The 22,490-nt window shown below is 48.6% G+C and overlaps 2 protein-coding genes across 4 annotated transcripts; one reads left to right on the forward strand and one right to left on the reverse strand.

Annotated features, from left to right (window-relative positions):
* The first annotated feature begins 1,707 nt into the window (after positions 1 to 1,707).
* On the forward strand, positions 1,708 to 9,847 carry LOC135249790 (heterogeneous nuclear ribonucleoprotein H-like). 3 transcript variants are annotated; one of them, XM_064325348.1, is made up of 11 exons: positions 1,708 to 1,854; positions 3,712 to 3,826; positions 4,081 to 4,236; positions 4,587 to 4,730; positions 5,684 to 5,822; positions 7,444 to 7,616; positions 7,729 to 7,832; positions 8,430 to 8,565; positions 8,916 to 8,999; positions 9,266 to 9,331; positions 9,690 to 9,847. In XM_064325348.1, exons 2-11 carry the CDS (start codon positions 3,742 to 3,744, stop codon positions 9,785 to 9,787), a joined length of 1,185 nt encoding a protein of 394 aa, XP_064181418.1. In that variant the 5' UTR covers positions 1,708 to 1,854; positions 3,712 to 3,741; the 3' UTR covers positions 9,788 to 9,847. The 3 variants fall into 3 exon arrangements, with proteins under 3 accessions (XP_064181418.1, XP_064181420.1, XP_064181419.1); XM_064325350.1 differs by having other exon boundaries at positions 9,266 to 9,335; positions 9,690 to 9,788; XM_064325349.1 differs by having other exon boundaries at positions 1,716 to 1,859.
* A 686-nt stretch (positions 9,848 to 10,533) lies between these two features.
* rufy1 (RUN and FYVE domain containing 1) lies at positions 10,534 to 21,856 on the reverse strand. The gene is made up of 18 exons (XM_064325347.1): positions 21,509 to 21,856; positions 20,452 to 20,628; positions 20,003 to 20,120; positions 19,672 to 19,773; positions 19,234 to 19,357; positions 18,735 to 18,796; positions 18,574 to 18,639; positions 18,193 to 18,262; positions 17,822 to 17,923; positions 17,590 to 17,706; positions 16,532 to 16,699; positions 14,720 to 14,817; positions 14,242 to 14,361; positions 13,573 to 13,702; positions 13,233 to 13,327; positions 13,089 to 13,137; positions 12,380 to 12,457; positions 10,534 to 12,071 (listed from the first exon to the last, which is right to left on the reverse strand). Exons 1-18 carry the CDS (start codon positions 21,813 to 21,815, stop codon positions 11,928 to 11,930), a joined length of 2,127 nt encoding a protein of 708 aa, XP_064181417.1. The 5' UTR covers positions 21,816 to 21,856; the 3' UTR covers positions 10,534 to 11,927.
* Between the last annotated feature and the right edge of the window lie 634 nt (positions 21,857 to 22,490).

Below are 22,490 nucleotides of genomic sequence, written 5' to 3' on the forward strand. Positions count from 1 at the left end.
CCCTCACGGTTCTGGCTGATGTTAGTCTGGGCTGCGTAGTCATTTCTGGACCGGCACAGCTGGCCACACCCAACACATGACCACAATATTTGCACTGATATAAGCCGTCTGGCCAGGAGCGAATCAGGTTAAGCTAACCTGCAAGCAAGCTGAGTATAAACTCCTTGACTTGTTTTGGGGAATGTTTACTTGCACTTGTACATCAGCTAATATTTGGCTGTATGGTACTGCCTGACCGATACAATGGCTAATCTGTTTCAGGATTTTGTGCCAGATTCTGTTCTTAATTAATTAATTAGCTCAATCACATCTTGACCTGACATTTGTATAAACACCAGGTACAGCCAGACTGCAAGAGTATCCGATAGATTCTACTGTGCTTAAGTACAGGAGTGAACCAGCATAGTTTACAGAGCTGTCAGGAAACAAAAATTTCGGTGATTGGTTGGAGCATGAACCAGAACGCGGATCGGCCCTCCAGGACCGGAGCCATGCACCCACTGCTCTGATTCTTGTGAGGTGCTCCCTCTATGACAGTGCTGCCCACCCTGGCTCCTGGAGCTCAACATCCTGCAGGTTTTCATTTCAACCCTAATTCGGCACACCTGATTCCACTAATTAGCAGCTGAATGAGATCCCGATCTGTTGAATGAGGTACGTCCTTTTGAATGGCAATGTATTTTCTCTGTGTCAAAGGTGACCTCTGAGTCATAGACCGACTCTCCACAGTAAATATTTATGTACCCGGATCACAGTGTGAATATTACATTACATTACATTACAGGCATTTGGCAGACACTCTTATCCAGAGCGACGTACAACAAAGTGTATAACCATAACCAGGAACAAGTATGACGAAACCCCTAGAGAGAAGTACCGGTCCAAGTACAGGGAACAACCGCATAGTTCAACTTGGACCCTGATGGTTAAACTGATTAACACTAACAACGAGAACGGCAACAACGCAATCTATGGAAAAAAAAAAAATAAAAAAAAAAAGAATATTCTACCAACTGTCAACACTACAGTACTGTATTAGGGGTGTGTTGGAATAAAGACTATTTTCTGCTGCTCATTAATGTGGTAATAAACAACCCACAACATCAAGCCTTCTTTGTTTTGCTGTGAGTTCATAGACCGTATAAAAATATAATATAGTGCTACCTTACTGCCATCTAGTGGAATGACGATAGATTGCAACCTGTTCCGTCATTAGGTCAGATGCTGGGTCAGATCAGATCACGTTTAAACAAGGATCCTCTTTGAATTACAGTGCCGTCTAGCGGGGAAAATAATTTAACTCAGATCATGAACACGAGAATTAAGGATGCACTTGTAGGACGGTGCAGTATTTGGCTTTATTTGGTATGTTGTTTATGCAGAAAAATGTAATACATTTTGTCACCTCTGACTATAAGCATGACTGCCAAAAGTAAGACATGGAACACATTTGAACAATTGCTTGCTCTCAAATATTTTGTGATGTTAGGGTGTGCTTCTTGCCCAGTATGTTTTTGCTGCAGAACTCCTTTTGTCAACGTGCCAGTCATATCCACCTCTCCAGGGGAGAGCTAGTCTGCCAGAGTCATTTGCCACGTTGACATGTCCACGAAACAGAAAAAGGACGTCTACACGCTGCATCCCAACACAAGTGACCAAAAAACTGCAGGCCGTTTGGAGGAAAGTGTCAATCCAGGTTGGGAATTCAGCGTACCGAAGCACTGCAGCTGATGCATGCACGCGAACAGCTGACGTCATATGTTGGGCGTGGCCAACGGGACTGATCAGGAAACGAGCGCAGAGTCACACATCCTCCAGGACCGCGAGAGGGGATACCGAGAGGCATAAACTACGGTGAGGTAGTGGCCTGTGTATATGTTTGTCTTGTTATTTGTTAAAATGTATTTTATCATTAAGCAGAATGTGTAGTTTTTAGACGCATACCGTAACATTAGCTGTTTAAAAGCTGGGTCACGTATTTCCTTAATTTCATTTCGATAACAACGGTAGGCCCGTTTTACTCGTCTTTGTTTGCAGTTCAGTCTTATGTGAAATATTTGCCAAAATGTGACTGTACTTGACGATCACAGAGCGCACAGTCTTCATGTATGAACACAATCGCTTGGTCACAAATGGCCGTCTTGTGATGGGTCGTTTTGTTGTTACAGCGTTAGCGTACTGTCCAGTTAAAGCTAGCTAGCTACGTCCAGGCGCCATCTAAAATGTCGGAAAGCCCTTTGAATGACGCGTGTATCGGGATAGCTACTTACTTGGACTTGCTAGCTCACACGTTAGACTACAAATTGCATCGTCTAGAATAAGAATGTATTCTTTTTTCTCTTCGAAGGAGAGATTGCCCTTTTAGATATTTAGCTAATTGTGACTTAAATGTGATGTTCAAGTAAAACGTAACATTAAAGTTAAATTGCTAAATTGGTTAACAAATAGCCTAGACCAGCTTTGCTCGCCAGTATCGTTCATTGCAGAAACGCCAGTTACGTCAGTTAGACCCAATTTCCCCTTGAAATGAGGCCAGTTTCTAAAAATAATAAATTATCTATTCCCCTAAGCTAAGTGCACAGACCGGAGCATTTTGCGCCGTTCTGTTTGTTTTAGGATAGTGATGTGTTGCTCAGTTTTTGGGTTAGCGTAGTGTAGATGGGTAATCAAAACTGAAGCTTCGTTGTGAACTTAGCTCCTATATATGATCGATACAAAGTGAAGATTTGGAAATTACCAGGTTTCAGACTTTATATACACGTTGTATCACTCTGGATCTTTTATTTTATATGCTCGTATTACCCATTTGTTTAAATTGACGATAGTATACACTATAATTGCTGCAGTAACGTTATTGTTAGCTATATTCCTTATCATAGCTCGACACTAACATTTTTTCCAAGGAGCGCACGTGCTCTAGGTTGAAAAATTTAGGAGCACGCTCATGCATCCCAATTAATAGATGTTCCCTTAAATAATTTTTTCAGTTAGCACAGATCAATGCTCAGGAGCAAATTGTCCTAAAATTGGAGAACTGCGGAGCTCTAGTTATCATACTAATATTTGAGATATATGGTAGTTATATATCGCAAGTTAGAATAATGATTAATGCATTAACATATACATAGCAAATTGCAAGTTAATAGTGCGCAAAAAAGGAAACCTTGCAATGAAGTTTATTTTAATTTACTTTTTTATTTAACCTTTATTTAACCAGGTTAGTCTCATTGAGATTAGAAATCTCTTTTTCAAGAGAGACCTGGCCAAGAAAGCAGCAGTCGATTACAGACACAACAAAATTTCAACATTTAACATACTATAAAAGCAGACAAACAGCAATGTTCAAAGTTTCACAATCTGGTTAACATGATTGATAGTTGATAGTTGACTCCTAAGTTATTTGGTAAAATTTATTTAAACACTCAGAAAAACGTGATCAAAGATTTGACATAAGTCTGTTCATGTTTTGAAACAATTTATAGTGCATAATATTATGCAGCAGTAAAGGATTTTATGATGATAATGTGGCTCAATGTTCTCAACGGTAAAATATTTTCTGGTAGTTTCGGATGCGCAGGTGATGACCGAGTACGGATTTTGTCCAGTTTGTCCAAGGCTGTGGCTTCCTGTTTGACGCTGTTTAACTTCGGTAAATTTAGGGATGGATTATGAGTGCATTAGTCATGAATTGAGATTTTTGTGTTTACGCAGCTACTGGGAGCCGTCTGTGCAGTACTAACGATGTCTGACGGAGAAGGGTTTGTGGTGCGCGTGCGTGGCCTACCGTGGTCCTGCTCGGTGGACGAAGTTCAGAGGTTTTTCTCAGGTAAGACTTGCAGCCGTCACATTGCAGATCTTTTTTGGTGGATCTGAAAGCTTTTTATTGCCTTTTTGCTGATGGGGGAATCTAGTTGGTCCACACAATGGTACCAACAAAAGTTTTAGAGTTTCCCTTCTGGGAGGGTGCATCCCTTTTTACCATGGAATTCATGCCTGCACCTATTTGTGAGCCAAGTTAAGCAGATAAGTATGAACTCGTGCCGGTCCTCCTTCACACGCACGGCGGTAATTGTGTTCCAGACTGCAAAATCGCTAACGGCTCCTCGGGGATCCACTTCACGTACACGCGGGAGGGCCGCCCGAGCGGCGAGGCCTTCGTCGAGCTGGAGTCGGACGACGACCTGAAGATCGCCGTCAAGAAGGACAGAGAAACCATGGGACACAGATATGTGGAAGGTGAGTGTGTGTGTGAGAGAGAGAGTGTGTGTGCTTGTGTGAGAGAGAGAGGGTGTGTGTGTGTGAGAGAGAGAGGAGGGCGAGTGTGTGTGCGGTGTGTGAGAGAGAGAGTGTGTGGCTGTGTAGGAAGGTGATGAGTGTGTGTGTGTGAGAGAGAGAGAGTGTGTGTGATAGTAAGTGTGGGGAGTGTGGGGAGTGTGAGAGAGTGTGTGTGATAGTAAGTGTGGGGAGTGTGAGAGAGTGTGTGTGATAGTAAGTGTGGGGAGTGTGAGAGAACCTGATGTCGGTGGGGGGGTTTGGCCCCCTCAGCGTGTTAATCCGCCTGCGTCTCTGCCCCCCCCCCCCCGCAGTGTTCAAATCCAACAGCGTGGAGATGGACTGGGTCCTGAAGCACACGGGTCCGAACTGCCCCGAGACGGGGGGGGACGGCCTGGTCCGAATGCGCGGCCTGCCCTTCGGCTGCAGCAAGGAGGAGATCGTCCAGTTCTTCTCCGGTGAGGCTCCGCCCCTTCCTCTGCCTCTCTGTACTCCCGAAGCTCACTTCCTGTTGGAAACGTGGTTGAGGGAGGCTTCTGTTCTTCTGAGCGCAGGCATATCATTCACCTTTCTTTCCGGTCCATTCATGATTCAGAAACAGACCCCGTGTTTTTCATACCTGAGGCGCAAGCAGCCCCTCTCTGACCCCTGACCCCATGGCCTTTGCACTTCCTGGAATTGAACCCTGAATCATGTTTTTGGCGTCTTGCATACGTGTCCGATAGCCGTGGATGTGGTCAGAGATTTATGCCAGTCTGTCACTTCATGCTGGAGCTGGGGTAGCTGTGCATAAGATGCAAATGTTGGGTCTTGACCTTTCACCTTTCCCCTGCCCCTTTGCCACACCCACTTGTGACATCATATCCTATCTCAGCCACCCCCCCTCACTAAAGTTCTCTGCGCATCTTGGTCCCCTTGTCCCTCTTCAGTGTAACTGGGGGCTACCTCCATCTCACTCTCTTATCCTGCGTAGATACAGATAGAATGTATGTTCTGTATGTAATTCATACTGCAAATCTTCTCATTAATGTTCCCGCTAATGCAGTAAAGACTAAAGGCCCGATTTACTGAGACCTTTAGCGAAAGCATTTAGCACAAGCAAAACCAACAGCATGACCAGTGATTGGTGCACGGTATTTGTTTTGCACCAATCATTGGTTGTGTTGTTAGTTTTGCGCGTGCTAAAGGGCTTAGTAAATCGGGCCAAGTAAACGGTCTGCAGAGAGAGCAATGGTATGTATGATTCGTAGAGTTTGAATTTCATTTTTAATTTCTTTTTTTTTTTTAATTCTTAATTTTCTTTTTTTTTTTTTTTTTTTGTAACAGCAGACGTTAGAGAAAGAGGAAGCGATGTGACTGGGCATGTGATTTAATTTGTCCCCTGCTGGGGTTATCTGTCCTTGGGTTGAAGGGTTGGAAATCGTGCCAAATGGGATTACATTGCCGGTGGACTTCCAGGGGAGGAGTTCGGGGGAGGCCTTCGTGCAGTTTGCGTCTCAGGATATAGCCGAAAAGGCTCTAAAGAAACACAAGGAAAGGATAGGGCACAGGTGGGGCTGGTTGGTTGGCTGAATAAGTCGCTCTTCTTATGGTGTTCACCTACGAAACAACAAACAACAACAAAAACAGACCTGCATTTACATTCACACACAGGCATTAAGCAGAGGCTCTAATTCAGAGCGATGTACACAGCGTACACTCTCACATACAGTCTGTTTGTGCAGTACTGGATGTTTACTGAAGTTTCCTCAGGGGTACAGCGGCAGTGCCCCCACATGGGAATCAAACCTGCAACCTCGGAGTTGAAATTCAATTTCACAAATTTGGGGAGAGTGCCCATCATGTTCTCTCAAGATTTTATTCAATTCATTAATTAAATTTTAATTTGTTTCCAAAATTGAATTGATCCTCAATCCAGCACATGGAATTTAGAGGGCATTTACAAACACATACTGACCTGTACACACACACACACACACACACACACACACACACACACACGTGTATGTTTGTGTGTGAATGCACACATGTACAGTTATGTACATGTGAGTAGCATGGGCATTCACAGTCTTTTGGGAGAGTACGAAACGTTTTATATTCACTGAAACACCAAGCCAGTCAGAACATAGATACTCAGATTAGTGCTGAGTGATCGGGGGGTTCAGGTGCTCTGTATTTGAGTAAAATGTTTTTGTTTTTTTTTTAAATGTCTTTTTTTCTATTTTAGTTTTTCCCCAAAATTCTAAGTCGTCGTTCTTGGTAGTGATTGTGACATCAGCATTAGAATGTTCAGTTAAGAGCGTTCTAATCACTTAACTTTGAAGGTTATGTGTGGGTGGAGAGGACTGATATAAGGTTATCAGCAGTTTGTGCATAAACCTACAACATAAGGTTACTAGATATTTGGGGTCCCAGAAGGGGGTTTGGGGGGTGGGGTGGGGGGTGATCGCTCAGCACTAAACCTGAGGCACACACACAGGAACTACAGAGGTGTTAAGTTCCCAGAATGCCACTCTTCATGGAGACACTGGTCACACGGTCACAGGTGACAATGCAGGTGGGTCAGGCCGAACTGTCTGCTGGCACCGACACACGGTGTCACCAGTGCTTAGGCGCTAACAGGTAACCATAAGAGAGGTTATTCACAGCATACCATGTTTTCAAACATGATGACCAATAGGAAAACAGTCTGTGTTTGGTATCTGTAGTTTTGATTTGTTTTTTTTTTTCATCCTTGCTAGTTGCTCAGTATTTAACGTGTACACAGTCCAATGAGCTCATTTCACTATTCATTGTATAACGGTCCTGGAGGCCTGCAGTGTCTGCTAGTTTTTGGGGTGTTTCTAGCCCCAGTGGTTCATTTAAGTCATTGATTGGCTGATTGAAAGGAAAACTACAAAAACCAGCATGCACTGCAGGCCCCCTGGAAATTTAGTTGGGACACCCCTGATATTAATTCGAGGCTGTGAGGAGCCAGGCGTTAGCAGCCCTCTGTAAGACACACAGGAGGAGACTGCAGTGGCCTGGTAGGGAAGCTAGAGTGACATGGACATTTGAGTAATTACCCCATGAGAGCGTTGGTATTTTGGTATTGTTGCTCGGGCAGAGTCCGCCCCCCGCCCCCGGTACCCCGCCTTGGTCCTGACGAGCGGCGTTTTCGGCGTTCCGCAGGTACATCGAGATCTTCCAGAGCAGCCGGGCGGAGGTGCGCACGCACTACGAGCCCCAGCGGAAGCCCGTGGGCATGCAGCGGCCTGGCCCGTACGACCGGCCCAGCGGGGGGCGGGGCTACAGCGCCGTGCCGCGCGGCGGCTCGTACGACAGGATGCGCCGCGGGGGCTACGGTGAGCGCCGCTCCCGGGGGTTTAGGGGTGCGAGGCTTCCTCCTCTATTGGGCGGCATGTGGCGTAACTTTGCGTCTCTTCCTCTTTCCCCGTTTCCCCATTGGTCGGGCAGATGGGCGCTATGGCGACGGGAGCTCCTCCTTCCAGAGCATCACGGGCCACTGTGTGCACATGAGGGGGCTTCCTTACCGCGCGACCGAGACGGACATCTACAACGTGAGTCCCCCCCAGCCGCCACACGCGTGGACACAGCGCGGGACCGCCTGCAGCACACACTCCACACGCCCCACACACTCCACATGCCCTACACACTGCAGCACACGCTTACAACACACACTCCACACACTCTACACGCCTGCAGCACACGCTTACAACACACACTCTACACGCCTGCAGCACACGCCTGCAGCACACTCCACACACTCTACACGCTTACAACACACACTCCACACGCTCTACACGCCTGCAGCACCCGCACACACACACACGCTTACAACACACACTCCACACGCTCCACACACTCCACACGCCTGCAGCCCACGCCTGCAACACACACTCCACACACTCCACACGCCTGCAGCCCACGCCTGCAACACACACTCCACACGCTCTACACGCCTGCAGCACACGCCTGCAACACACACTCCACACGCCCCACACACTCTACACGCCTGCAACACACACTCCACACGCCCCACACACTCTACACACCTGCAGCACACACTCCACACGCTCCAGCACACACTCCGCACGCTCTGAAGGACGTGCTCTACAGGCTCTGCCTAACCCTAACCCTAACCCCCCCCCCCGCAGTTCTTCTCCCCGCTGAACCCCGTGCGCGTGCACATCGAGGTCGGGCCGGACGGGCGGGTCACCGGCGAGGCCGACGTGGAGTTCGCCACCCACGAGGACGCCGTGGCGGCCATGTCTAAGGACAAGGCCAACATGCGTAAGAGCGTGTGTGTGTGTGTGTGTGCGGGTGTGTGTGTGTGTGTGTGTGCGGGTGCGGGTGCGTGCGTGTGTGTGTGTGTGCGTGCGTGCGTGTGTACGCGCGGGTGTGTGTGCGGGTGCGTGCGGGTGTGTGTGTGCGTGTGCGTGTGTGTGTGTGCGCTTACGTGAGAGAGAAGATGGAGACCTCCAACCTTGTATTGAGATGTTTATGATTTCAGTTTTGGACAGTGAGAGAGTGAGAGAAATGAGAAATGTAAGGTGCGGCTGACTTGGTGAGTGTTGTGTTTCCAGCGTTTAGACCGTGGGTAGGACGGACGTGTCTGATTTCTGAATTCTTCTCTCCTGCAGAGCATCGTTATGTGGAGCTGTTCCTGAACTCAACAGCAGGGGGCAGTAACGGGGCCTACGGGAGCCAGATGATCGGGGCCATGGGTGAGTCTCTGCCCACTATGACGGGAGAGCGAGGTCTCATGACTCCACCATGATGTGTGGAGCTGGAAATGAGCTGTCAATCACCCATATGGGGTGGAGCTACATTGAGCTGTCAATCACCAATAATGGGTGGAGTTACTGTGAGCTCGCACAGTAGCCATAAATTGCAGGGTAGCTGTAGCCTTGCTCTATGCTTCGTGTACCTGTCGTGCCGGTTACGAAGGTTTGCCGTGTTTTGTTTTGTGACATTTTTCTATTCTCTGCAGCCAACCAATCAGCGTACGGGCCCAGCAGCCAACAGGCAAGCGGCATGGGGGGGTACAGCGACTACAGTGAGTGTCGGCTCTGCCCTGAGGGGGGGGCAGGAAATGACCTGTACCTGTGTGTGTGTGTGTGTGTGTGTGTCTTGTCTGTGTGTGTGTGTGTGTGTGTTGGGTCTGGTGTGTGTGTGGGTGTTTTGTGTGTGTGTCTGTGTCTGTGTCTGTCTGTGTCTGTGTGGTGTGGTGTGTTGTGTGTCGGTTTTGTGTTGTGTGTCTGCGTCTGTCTGTGTGTGTGTGTTTAAAACTGTAGTTTTAGTGTGTCTGCTATGTAGTGCTTCTTGTTGTTTTGTGTGTGGTGGTGGTGTACTTGTGTCGGTGTGGTGTGTGTGTGTACTCGGGTCCTAAAGTGTGTATTTCTCTCTCCTGTTAGGTAATCAGAGTGGAATGAGCAGCAGTTACTATGGCAGCGGTGGGCGTGGCTCCATGGGCATGAATGGCCTGGGTATGGGGGAGGGGTGGGGCATGTAGGACTGGGGTACTTTTGAGTGGTGGGGGGCAAGGGGGTGGGAAGGTTCTTGGACCAAGGATTTCAAGCCTAGCTCTAATGACCTGGGGGATGGGTGGAGGAGTTACTTCAATCCCCTCCTGCCATAGACTTTGGGGTGTGGTTTTCTCCCTTTCTGTTTCGTTTTCCACATTGTCCAATGGGATGGCAGCATTTTTTTTTTGTTTTTTGTAAAGAAGACAAGTTGGACTTCACATCTGTCTGAGCACAGGAGTCAGTTGGAAACTTTTTTTGTAAATGTAATAACAATGCTAATAATAATAACGGAGTGCATTTTGTGTAGTGCTGTTCATCTTGGAGTGATTCACACTGACACTGGGGGGGGAGGGTGAACTCAATCACCTCCAGATATGGACACGACTATTTTCTCTGGCAGCAGAAATACAAATCCTTCATCGCCCCTGTTGAAGACCTGAGAGAAATTTGGCATTCATTTGAAATTTTATACTCTGAATAAGAGTGCATTTGAGTTTCTTTTTAGAAAAAATAAACAGATGAATAAATGGGGGTAGGGGGAGGGGGGGGGGGGGTGGGGGGAGATGCAATTTGGCCAAAATAATTTCATCCTTTTTGGGGAAGAAATCTTACCTATAAACCGTTTTCATTTGTGGTAATCTTGTACTGCGGAGTAAATAAACTTGTTACAGTAAAACCTCTCTCTCTCTCTCTCTCTCTCTCTCCTTTACTGTCAAAGTAGAGGCTGACGAACTTTTGAGAAACAATCAGAAAGACTTTATTAAATTCTGCACAGGTTCTTCCTATATATAAAATGCGTGAATAGAAAAGTGGTAAAGCGTGCCCATTGGTTCATAAAAACGGCATTGATTAGTATTCGCTAAATTAGTTCAGCCTGGCTTCACAATTCACCAGATAAATCTGAAATTAATTTTACATAGATCTATATTCATTTTTATTCTGACAACATTCTATAACATTTACCTGGTAATGTACAAATATTTCCTCTGAGGATGCCATACTGGTTATGATTTTTTATTAAATGAATTTCTGGGTTGCTACAGTAATCAGCTGTCCCACACTCAGGTGCTTCTGGGTAATTTATCTGAAGTTGTCTGATGAAAAGCATCTGAACTCCAGGACCGTCCAGAAGGTTTATTTATCCAAACTGGGTTCTGAAGTGTGGGAGAGAACTGGATCAGCTCTACAGCCAGGGAAAAGCAACACAACATTTAAAGAGCAGGGACAAGGGCCAGTTTTGTGTTCTAAAAAAACTACATGATCACTAAAGTGGACAACGCAAGTCAGGGCCAGTAAGTTTCACTGAAATGCTTAGTGTCCTTTTTTCTTTTTTTTTTTGAAAACTGAATTTAAAAAAAAAAGTTAATTTCTGATACAGACTAACTTTGTGAAGGCACAGAGACTACATTGTGACAAACATGAAATTGGACTTCTTCAGCTTCTCAAATCTGATTTTGCTAGCACATTCGGAACTCTGTGAGGAGCTGTTCAGAGGAAAACTACATTTGAGCATCCTGACGTCTGCTGTGCATAATTGATATTTCAATATTTCATACCGGTTTAGTGCATTCAAACTGACCAGCTGTTCATAGACAGCCAGCCCAAATAGATCAGAACCCAAGTCTCTGCTATGAGACAGATAACATAACCATGTTCCACCTAATCATTCAGCATGATCCCCAAAACAAAATGCAGGTACCCCAAGCACCCCGACCCCCGGCTTACACCCCGACCACTGCAATGCTACTGAAACTGGACCCCATGGTTTGTGAGTGATTTTAAACAAGCTGTATGAAAAAAAGCATCCCTTTATCTGACCTCCGAGACTGACGTCAGTCCTGAAGAGTGAGTGTATTTACGCAGGTGTGAGGGAGGCTGAGTGTGTGTGTGTGTGTGTGTGTGTGACATTCTGTCTGCGGTTTTGTGTTCAGGTGCGTGTGTGTGTGTCCAAATGCATATGGCTGTGTCTGCACATGTCTGTGCATGTATAAAAGTGTGTGTGTGTGTGCATATAAGTGTACGTGTGTGTATAAGTGTTTGTGTGTGTGTGTATGTAAGTCTGTGTGTATAACTGTTTATGTGTGTGTGTATAAAAGTGTGTGTAGATTAGTGTATGAGAGTGTGAGGTCAGGACGCGGTGGACGAGCTCCTCTGCAGCAGCAGAGAGTGGCAGGTGTCGCAGACGCGGACGGGTCGCGGGTACGAGGGCAGGGCCAGCTCGTTACTGGAGCAGCTGCTGCAGTAGATGTCTCCGCAGTTCCGGCAGTGATGCTGGGGACAGAGAGGAGGCCATGAGTCACAGTGTGTCGCTGTGGGACGGACAGACGGACGGACGCACACACACACACACACACACACACACACACACACACACACACACGACAGCCATGGGATAATAATACACTGTCAATGACTCACTGGTTTGAATCAATCATTGCTATCTGCTGTGGAGAACAAAATAATTGGATTGGTTGAAACGAGTCAATAATTGACAGTTCACTGTAGCTCCACCCTTTTCAGGGTTCCTGAAGTCTCTCTGGGTTAATCGCCAGCTGCACACAGATGGGGGCGGGGCCTACCTTCCTCCGAGCAATGGAGAACTCCTTCTGGCACTGCTTACACTGAGTGGCCTCGTCATCCTTCAGCCAGGCGTGGCCCTGAGAGACAAAGGGAGAGAGAGAGTGAGACAGACACACACATCCACACACACAGAGGCAGACCCAGACAGGTAGGCAGACAGACAGACAGACAGGCAGACACACACACACACACAGACAGACACACACACACACAGACAGAGACACACACACACATACAGACAGACAGGCAGGAAGAGACATAGGCAGACATAGACACACAGAGACAGACAGACACAGACAGACACTCAGACAGTCAGGCAGGAAGAGACAGGCAGACACACACAGACAGACAGACAGAGACAGACAGACACACACAGACAGACACTCAGACAGACAGGCAGGAAGAGACAGGCAGACACACACACACAGACAGAGAGAGACAGACAGACAGACAGACAGGCAGACAGACAGAGAGAGACAGACAGACAGACAGGCAGACACACACACACACACAGACAGAGAGAGACAGACAGACAGGCAGACACACACAGACAGAGAGAGAGAGACAGACAGACAGACACACACACACACACACAGACACACAGACACACACACACACAGACACACACACACACACACACACAGGGACAGTGTTAGGATCTCATGCGTGTGCTGCAGGGTTGAATCTGCTCTGTGGGGTTCTGCTCACCTTCAGCGCCTTGTTGACTTCCTTGAAGTCCTCCATCTTCAGCTTGGACCTGAGAGAGAGAGAGAAGCAAGATGAAGGAGGGATGAGAGGATGAGGGAGGGAGGGAGGGAGGGATGAGAGAGGGAGGGAGGGAGCAGTGCTCACTGGCTGAGGTGCAGACCCATCTCCTGCAGAGCCTGCTCCTGCTCCTCACACGTCGTCTGCAGCTGCTTCTTCTCCTGCTGCAGCTCCTGCAGCTCCTGCGCAGACGCCAGAAAAACGTGACTAACGCTGCGCAGACGCAGACACAAGCACACACTACACAAACACTGCGCAGACGCACATTTTTATTCAGACTATTTCGCTGTGCAGATTCACTGCATCTTTATCTCAGTCTACACTCAGTCCTGGTGTGATAAAGACAAATAAATCTGACTGCGTGACATCACTGACGCAGGACTGCCCCCTTCCTGCTGGGCGCCTGCGCAGACGGACGCAGACTGACCTTCTGCAGACCCTGCAGCTGTTGCAGCTGCGTGCGCAGTTCTGCGCTGTTGTCCTGCTCCCGCTGCAGCTCCCGCTGCATGCGCTGCCTCTGCTCCTTCTCGCTGCGCAGGTCCGACTCCAGCCCCAGCCTGACATGCGCAGGGGAGTGAACCAATCAGAGCGCAGCTCACCAAGGCCCGGCCTGGCCCCTGTATGTGTGTGTGTGTGTGTGTGTAAGGTGTGTGTGAGTGTGTGTGTGTGTGTGTGTAAGGTGTGTGTGAGTGTCTGTGTGTGTGTGTAAGGGGTGTATGTGTATGTGTGTGTAAGGTGTGTGTGAGTGTGTGTGTGTGTGTAAGGTGTGTATGTGAGTGTGTGTGTAAGGTGTGTGTGAGTGTGTGTGTGTGTGTGTGTGTAAGGTGTGTGTGAGTGTCTGTGTGTGTGTGTGTAAGGTGTGTATGTGTATGTAAGGTGTGTGTGAGTGTGTGTGTGTGTGTAAGGTGTGTGATTTTGTAGTGTGTGTGTAGGTGTGTGTGAGTGTGTTGTGTGTGTAAGGTGTGTATGTGTATGTGTGTGAGTGTGTGTGTGTGTGTGTAAGGTGTGTGTGAGTGTGTGTGTGTGTGTAAGGTGTGTATGTGAGTGTGTGTGTGCGTATATGTATATATAAGGTGTATGTGTAAGGTGTGCGTACCTCAGGGTGTCCAGCTCGCTCAGCTGCCTCTGCAGTGAGTCCACTCTCCCCTGCAGCTCCTGCCTGGCCTCCTGCTCCTGGGCCAGGGCCTGCCTGCGCGTCTGCTCCGAGCTCTGCATCCTGCGGGAGGCCGGCATCGACTCAACACGGAGAACCTGAACACTGCCCGGAGCGTCTGAACTCAACACGGAGAACCTGAACACTGCCTGGAGCGTCTGAACTCAACATGGAGAACCTGAACACTGCCCGGAGCGTCTGATCTCAACACGGAGAACCTGAACACTGCCCGGAGCGTCTGATCTCAACACGGAGAACCTGAACACTGCCCGGAGCGTCTGAACTCAACACGGAGAACCTGAACACTGCCTGGAGCGCTGACTCACAGGAGAACCTGAACACTGCCCGGAGCGTCTGAACTCAACATGGAGGCCCTGAACACTGAGCGCTGCCTCTCAGGTGTGACGGGCATGCAGCTCACCTGTCCTCCAGCTCCTTCATGGTCTGAGACATCTGGTTCATCTTCTCCTCCAGCTGAGCGGCCTCCTCCTCCTTCTTCTGCACAACGCGGCTCGTATCCTGAGGACCAGAATCACAGAGCCGAGATCACCCTCCAACCAAGACCGAGAGTCACCCCCCAGCCAAGATCACACTCCAACCAAGACCGAGAGTCACCCCCCAGCCAAGATCACACTCCAACCGAGACCAAAAGTCACCCCCCAGCCAAGATCACACTCCAACCAAGACCGAGAGTCACCCCACAGCCAACATCACACTCCAACCAAGACCGAGAGTCACCCCCCAGCCAAGATCACACTCCAACCAAGACCAAAAGTCACCATGCAACCAACATCACACTCCAACCAAGACCAAGAGTCACCCCCCAGCCAAGATCACACTCCAACCAAGACCGAGAGTCACCCCCCAGCCAAGATCACACTCCAACCGAGACCAAAGTCACCCCCAGCCAAGATCACACTCCAACCAAGACCGAGAGTCACCCCCCAGCCGAGATCACACTCCAACCGAGACCAAAAGTCACCCCCCAGCCAAGATCACACTCCAACCAAGACCGAGAGTCACCCCACAGCCGAGATCACACTCCAACCGAGACCAAAAGTCACCCCCCAGCCAAGATCACACTCCAACCAAGACCGAGAGTCACCCCACAGCCAACATCACACTCCAACCAAGACCGAGAGTCACCCCCCAGCCAAGATCACACTCCAACCAAGACCGAGAGTCACCACCCAGCCAAGATCACACTCCAACCAAGACCAAAAGTCACCCCCCAGCCAAGATCACACTCCAACCAAGACTGAGAGTCACCCCCCAGCCAAGATCACACTCCAACCAAGACCAAAGTCACCATGCAACCAACATCACACTCCAACCAAGACCAAGAGTCACCCCCCAGCCAAGATCACACTCCAACCAAGACCGAGTCACCCCCCAGCCAAGATCACACTCCAACCAAGACCGAGAGTCACCCCCCAGCCAAGATCACACTCCAACCAAGACCGAGAGTCACCCCTCCAGCCAACATCACACTCCAACCAAGACCAAAAGTCACCATGCAACCAACATCACACTCCAACCAAGACCGAGAGTCACCCCCCAGCCAAGATCACACTCCAACCAAGACCGAGTCACCCCCCAGCCAAGATCACACTCCAACCAAGACCGAGTCACCCCCCAGCCAAGATCACACTCCAACCAAGACCGAGAGTCACCACCCAGCCAAGATCACCCTCCAACCAAGACCGAGAGTCACCCCCCAGCCAAGATCACACTCCAACCAAGACCAAGAGTCACCACCCAGCCAAGATCACACTCCAACCAAGACCAAGAGTCACCCCCCAGCCAAGATCACACTCCAACCAAGACCAAGAGTCACCCCCCAGCCAAGATCACACTCCAACCAAGACCGAGAGTCACCCCCCAGCCAAGATCACACTCCAACCAAGACCAAAAGTCACCATGCAACCAACATCACACTCCAACCAAGACCGAGAGTCACCACCCAGCCAAGATCACACTCCAACCAAGACCGAGAGTCACCCCCCAGCCGAGATCACACTCCAACCAAGACCGAGAGTCACCACCCAGCCGAGATCACACTCCAACCAAGACCGAGAGTCACCCCCCAGCCAAGATCACACTCCAACCAAGACCAAAAGTCACCATGCAACCAACATCACACTCCAACCAAGACCGAGAGTCACCACCCAGCCAAGATCACTCTCCAAGCTAATGACCAGTCCCTCTCCTGGTCCTGTGCAGGTGAGCATACCTGTGCTTTGTGGAACATCTGCAGGTTGAGGGTCTTGACCTGGTCGAGCTGCAGGCGGAGAGCGCCCAGGGTGTCCTGCTTCTCGTGCGTGTCCTTCTCCAGCAGCTTCATGGCCACCTCCATCTCCTGCTTTAACCCCACCTGCAGCTCCAGCTCCTTCTCCAGCTCCTACACACACACACACGCACAGGCACACACACAGGCACACAGACACACCACACACACAGACCCCCGTACACGAGCACACACACACCCACACAGGCACACATGCATAAACAAAAATTTACAAAATGCTCGACTGAAAAATGCTACATAACATGATCACAGATGAATATCAAAAGCTGTGCTTCACTATAACTTTGCCAACAATAACAACAATAAAGGCAATGACAAATAATAACCCTAACAACTGTAACAGGTGCTAATACTACAAACAGGAACAACAACAATAAAATGAACACACACACACACAACTGTTCCACATAAATAATTAAACAGCTAACAGCACAAAGCTTGGGAGTATAACTCAGACAGAAGCACAGGAGCGATGGAAATCAGTAAAGGAGAGAAGGATGGAGGCCATGTTATAAATCAGTAAAGGAGAGAAGGACAGAGGCCATGTTATAAATCAGTAAAGGAGAGAAAGACGGAGGCCATGTTATGAATCACTAAAGGAGAGAAGGACCGAGGCGATGTTATAAATCATTAAAGTAGAGAAGGACACAGGCGATGTTATGAATAAGTAAAGGAGGAAAAAAAAAAAAAAAAAAAAAAAAGAAGGACTGAGGCCATGTTATAAATCAGTAAAGGAGAGAATGACACAGACCATGTCATAAATCAGTAAAGGAGAGAAGGACACAGGCCATGTTATAAATCAGTAAAGGAGAGAAGGACACAGGCGATGTTATAAATCAGTAAAGGAGAGAAGGACACAGGCGATGTTATAAATCAGTAAAGGAGAGAAGGACACAGACCATGTTATAAATCAGTAAAGGAGAGAAGGACACAGGCCATGTTATAAATCAGTAAAGGAGAGAAGGACACAGGCGATGTCTGACCTGTCGAATGCGTTTCTCCTCCTTGTACTGCTTCCACACCTCGTTATACATCTCGTCCAGACCCTGCCGGGACTGCCTGTACGTCTCCAACTCCACCTCGCTGTCCTGCCGAGACACCTGGGGGACAGGTAGAGCACACCTGGTACAGCAGGTACAGGTACTGTGTGTGTGTGGGCGCGTTTCTGCATGTGTGTGTATGTGTGTGTGTGTGTATGACTGTGTGTGAGCTCACCTCCTCCTTCTTCTTGCTGCACTGTAGGATGGTCATGTTCTCCTGTTTAAGCTGATCCTGCTCCTCCCGCAGAGAGTTAATCCGGTCTGTCGCTGCAGTCAGCTGACCAGAGCGCACGGTAAGAAGTGTGTGAATGAGATATGCCACACAGACTACAAACTCACACACACACACACATGCAGAAACAAATACAGACCACACACACACACACACATACAGAAACACATACAGACCACACATACACAGACACACACAAATACACATACACACACATAAACTCGCAAACAAACAGACACACACACAGACACACACACACTGTACAAATTAAACACAGGCCTCTGTGTACACAGGGAGGGGTGCAGAGGCCTCACCTCCTCTACCAGCTTAGAGTTTGTCTTTTCTAGAGAGTCCATCTTAGCTTGCAGGTCTGTCACCGTACAGCTGTGGAGACAGACGGACAGCGTCAGGAGACAGACAGACCAACACATGCAGAAAAGAGTCTGCTGCTGTACAGGAGAGTGGTAAATGGTAAATGGACTGCATTTATGTAGCGCTTTTATCCAAAGCGCTTTACATTTGATGCCTCGCATCACCAGAGCTGCAGTGGCACACTTCAACATGCCCATGGCGGGGGATCGAACCGGCAACCCTCCGACCGCTCTTACCTCCTGAGCTATGTCGCCTCCTGAGTGTGTGTGTGAGTGTGTATGTATGAGAGTGTGTGTGAGTGTGTGTGTGTGTGTGCACCTTACCTCAGGTGTCTGTTCAGCTCCTCGATGTAGTGCTTCTGATCCAGAATGGCGGTCATCTTCCCGTCACTGGCAGACACAGGGGGAGGGAGTTAGAGAAAGCGTCGGACGGAAAGAAAAGAGAAGTGCAGAAAGAAGGGAGGAGAAACGGAGGAGGCGCTCACTCCTTCTGGGTCTCGGTGCCCTGGGGGTCCTTCAGGTAGAGGGAGAAGTCGATGACGCCCACCTAGCGGGACACACGGAGAGACACCGCCATGGGTCAGATCCCGCCACAGCCCGGACACACACACAGACACAGACACACACAGACACGGACACAGACACACACACAGACACAGACACACACAGACACAGACACACACACACACACAGACACACAGACACACAGACACACAGACACACGGACATACACACACACGGACACACAGCCAGACACAGACACACGGACACAAAAGGACACACGACACGAGCACACAGACACAGACACACAGACACACACAGACACACAGACACACGGACACACGGACACATGGACATACAGACACACAGACACGAACACACGGACACACGGACACAGACACACAGACACACAGACACGCGGACACGCAGCTTGCAGGCGGTTGGTGGACGAGCGGCGAACGGACACGCCTGCGGGCGGCTCACCTGGGAGTCCAGGTCCTCCCCCTTCACGCACAGGTTGGCGTCGATGACGTTGAGCCCCACCAGCATCCCCACGATCACGGTCCCTTCCTCCTGCATCATGAGCGCCCCCGGCTCGTAGAACTCACTGAGAGAGAGAGAGCGAGCGCAAAGGAGGAGAAAGGAGAGGGAGAATGAGAGAGAACCAGAAGGGAGACGTAGGTTGAGAGAAAGAGAGGGAGAAAGGGGGTACCGAGGAAGAGAGATGAATGGACAGAGGGAGAAAGGAGTGGCAAAGAGAAAGAGTGACAGTATATCAAATTGATTTCTTTGATACACACATTTTTAACATGTTTTAATCCCTCTATTCTTTCTATTCTATTCCAATCTCCCTTTAGGGTTCACTCTGTGTTTGAATGCCTGTATAACAGACTCCCAGACATGTCCAGGCCCACCGCCCACCTGAGCAGGTCCCGTCTGTCCAGGAGGGTTTTCAGGTAGTCGGCCACCTTCTTCTGCATGAGGGCCAGGTGTAGCCACGCCCGGCCCCTCCCCAGCCCGGTCCTGAGAAAGGAGGTTTGGGGGGGGGGGGCGTACAGAGAGATGTCACAAACACACTGATATTGCTGTGCTGAAACGATGCAGAACATCATCCACCAATCAGAGCTTCACTCACTAGACAACATCACTCAAAACCAAGAACCAGCTCAGCCCCTCCCTCACTCAAAAACTGGATAACACATTACGTAGCCTTGGGGGGGGGGGGCACAGAGAGGGACGTGGGGGGGCTCACTTGATCCCTGGGAGGTCCCGTGCGCTGGTGGCGATGTTGGATGATTCAGGGCACAGCTTCTCCACAAGCTCCAGAGGTCCCCAAATGGACTTACTCTGCCCTATGAAGGATTTCCTAACTGCCAGGAGGAAGACAGACAGACAGACACATCACACCAAGAAAACACAGACAGACAGACACATGAGAATCACTGCACAGGTCAGTAAACTCGGGGAAAAGCACACTGGCTTCTATACTTTGATACTTCAATTTCTGATTTGTTTAAGCTACAACACGCCAGGCAAAGTTCCATAGGGCATATGGCCGCTTCAACACAAAAGTCCCAATATACCATCGACTGATAAAATACGGGACAAGAGAGTCATGGAATGCCAGCTTTCAGGTGACCGGAAAAAACCGGAACAAATTCAGAGTCCTGTCCTCTCGTTTTTAAAAATTTTTTATCTCACCTTTGAGCCCGTGCTTCAGGCAATGTTCCAGAACCACGAAGAACTGCTGGAGAGGCGGGTATTCCGAGTCCAGCGAGCGGCCCAGGCTCAGCGACGACTGGATCAGAACCTTGACGCTCAGCTTCATCATGCTCAGCAGATTGGACCGCTCCACCGCCATCGGGTCCTTCCCCGAGGCTACTCCCGTTCCGCGCGCGCGGCACAAATGACAAGGCAGAAGTACAGCCGGCGCCGCACAGTTACTCTCCGGGTTTAGGCTAATGCATTCCAGATCGTCTTATGAAAACATGAACCCCGATAATCTCTGACCAAAACACAACTCATAATTTTATATTTGTCAAATGTTCACCGTATTTCATAAACATAGATGGTCTGCGTCTGTACTACACGTCATAATATCCAGCAATGAAATATTAATATTAGTAATAATAGCCTATTATCTAATATTAGTGAATAGCTGCAGTTAATTCTCAAATTCACTTCTCTCACCAATTTAGCAGAATAGCATTCTGGAGGTAATGCAAAATCCCAGCAAGTGTGTTGTTAAACATAGACTGAAAAGCTGTTGCAGATACTGTTGGGGAAAAAATACACGTCATTGACAACAGAGGGAGGTGTTTACATTATTGTAACTTAGTCTCTTGCTAAGTCTCTTGGTTTTAGCTTACTATGTGTACATTTCTACAGCTTAATCCGACTGCCAAATGACTACTAAACTGTACAGAGAATCCACAGGACCGAATTTGAGATTCCCACTCTTATTAACGTCAGAATAGTTATATTGACGCGTATTTTCCGGGAACACTACTAGTTACACAGCCATTACAGCAGGACATCGTTTGAAGGCATTAACTAGGCTACAGATCACCCATAACATCGCGTGTTTCATATATTTAGCTCTTTAATCAGTTGATTTGAGCTGTTAACGTTTTAAATACAGATCATAAACAAAATGTGGAAGTAGCAGGCGCGCACCGTCTCACGAGACAATGACAGGCGGTGGTTATTACGCCAGTCAGTCGGCCCAGTTAGACATAACGCGGCGGTTAGTCGCTACCTGGAAGGTTGCCGACGGTGCCGTCATCATCCTCGGTAGTCTGCTTGGTCGGTAAGCCCACGGAAACCGAAGTGGCGTTTCTCAAAGCGGTCCCGTAGCTGACCCCGCTGCTCAGGGTCTCGGAAGCTTTCCGGGCCAGCGACAGAATGGGCGCTGACCAGGTACTGTTCGGTGTCTGCTTGTCCTTGACTCCTTCTTCGTCGCTGGAGGTTTTGCTTTCTGATGCACCTTCCAGCGCCTGTGCATCGTCCTCGCTCCTGTCGCACTCGCCAGCTGTCGCGTCCGACTCTTTGCCTTCCTCAGCCATCTTTCCCAAAACAAGGCATGTGACGCTAGACCACTGCAATCGATTATGATGCCAGAGAGCAGGCCTGATGCATCGATTGGGTGATCGTTCATGGACGAATCGTTCAATGCCACAGGCAGGCTAATCGTGAGTTAACAGACATGGTCCCAAGCTATGAGTCTTTGTCACATTCGTTTAGTTATTTCTCATTTGACTATTTGGCAAATTCTACCATTTTGGTCGTTCATTTCATTATTAGAATTTTGGTTCATCGTGTATGATAGCCTATAGGTCTACATACTGGCGTACCGAGTGACATATGATTGTCAGTGCCACCTCGTGGACCGGGAAGAATTGCAAGCCTTGTCACCTTTGTGGCGTGTACAGTGAAAATGGTCTGCAAATGAACCGACACAAACGCGATCATCGGATATGCGCCTGGAGTGATTGTCTCCGAGTTTTTTTTTTCTTCAATCATAACATAATAACCTCATATCTGTGTGAAGCGCCATCATGACAGGAAACGAAATTGAAAAAGGAAATTGAAATTGAAATTGAAAAAGAAAACGAAAAAGAAAATAAAATACATACCTTTCCTATTTATTTTGCGTTTACTTTTCATGTTCTCATTTACTTCTTAAGTGAATTTTGTAAATTTTTAATTTTGCGATTTTTGAAAGATTTTTTTGAAGATGT

The sequence above is a fragment of the Anguilla rostrata genome, chromosome 3 (genome assembly GCF_018555375.3).
Source record: "Anguilla rostrata isolate EN2019 chromosome 3, ASM1855537v3, whole genome shotgun sequence".
Lineage (NCBI taxonomy): Eukaryota > Metazoa > Chordata > Actinopteri > Anguilliformes > Anguillidae > Anguilla > Anguilla rostrata.

Excerpts from the sequence above, each read along its gene's own strand:
- LOC135249790 (XM_064325348.1), top strand. The coding sequence starts at position 3,742 with ATGTCTGACGGAGAAGGGTTTGTGGTGCGCGTGCGTGGCCTACCGTGG. Across the intron at positions 7,617-7,728 it reads GATGCGCCGCGGGGGCTACG|ATGGGCGCTATGGCGACGGG; the intron begins GTGAGCGCCGCT and ends TTGGTCGGGCAG. Across the intron at positions 9,000-9,265 it reads CCAGATGATCGGGGCCATGG|CCAACCAATCAGCGTACGGG; the intron begins GTGAGTCTCTGC and ends TATTCTCTGCAG.
- rufy1 (XM_064325347.1), bottom strand. The coding sequence starts at position 21,815 with ATGGCTGAGGAAGGCAAAGAGTCGGACGCGACAGCTGGCGAGTGCGAC. Across the intron at positions 20,121-20,451 it reads CCTGAAGCACGGGCTCAAAG|TTAGGAAATCCTTCATAGGG; the intron begins GTGAGATAAAAA and ends TCCTCCTGGCAG. Across the intron at positions 17,707-17,821 it reads GCAGCAAGAAGAAGGAGGAG|GTGTCTCGGCAGGACAGCGA; the intron begins GTGAGCTCACAC and ends CCTGTCCCCCAG.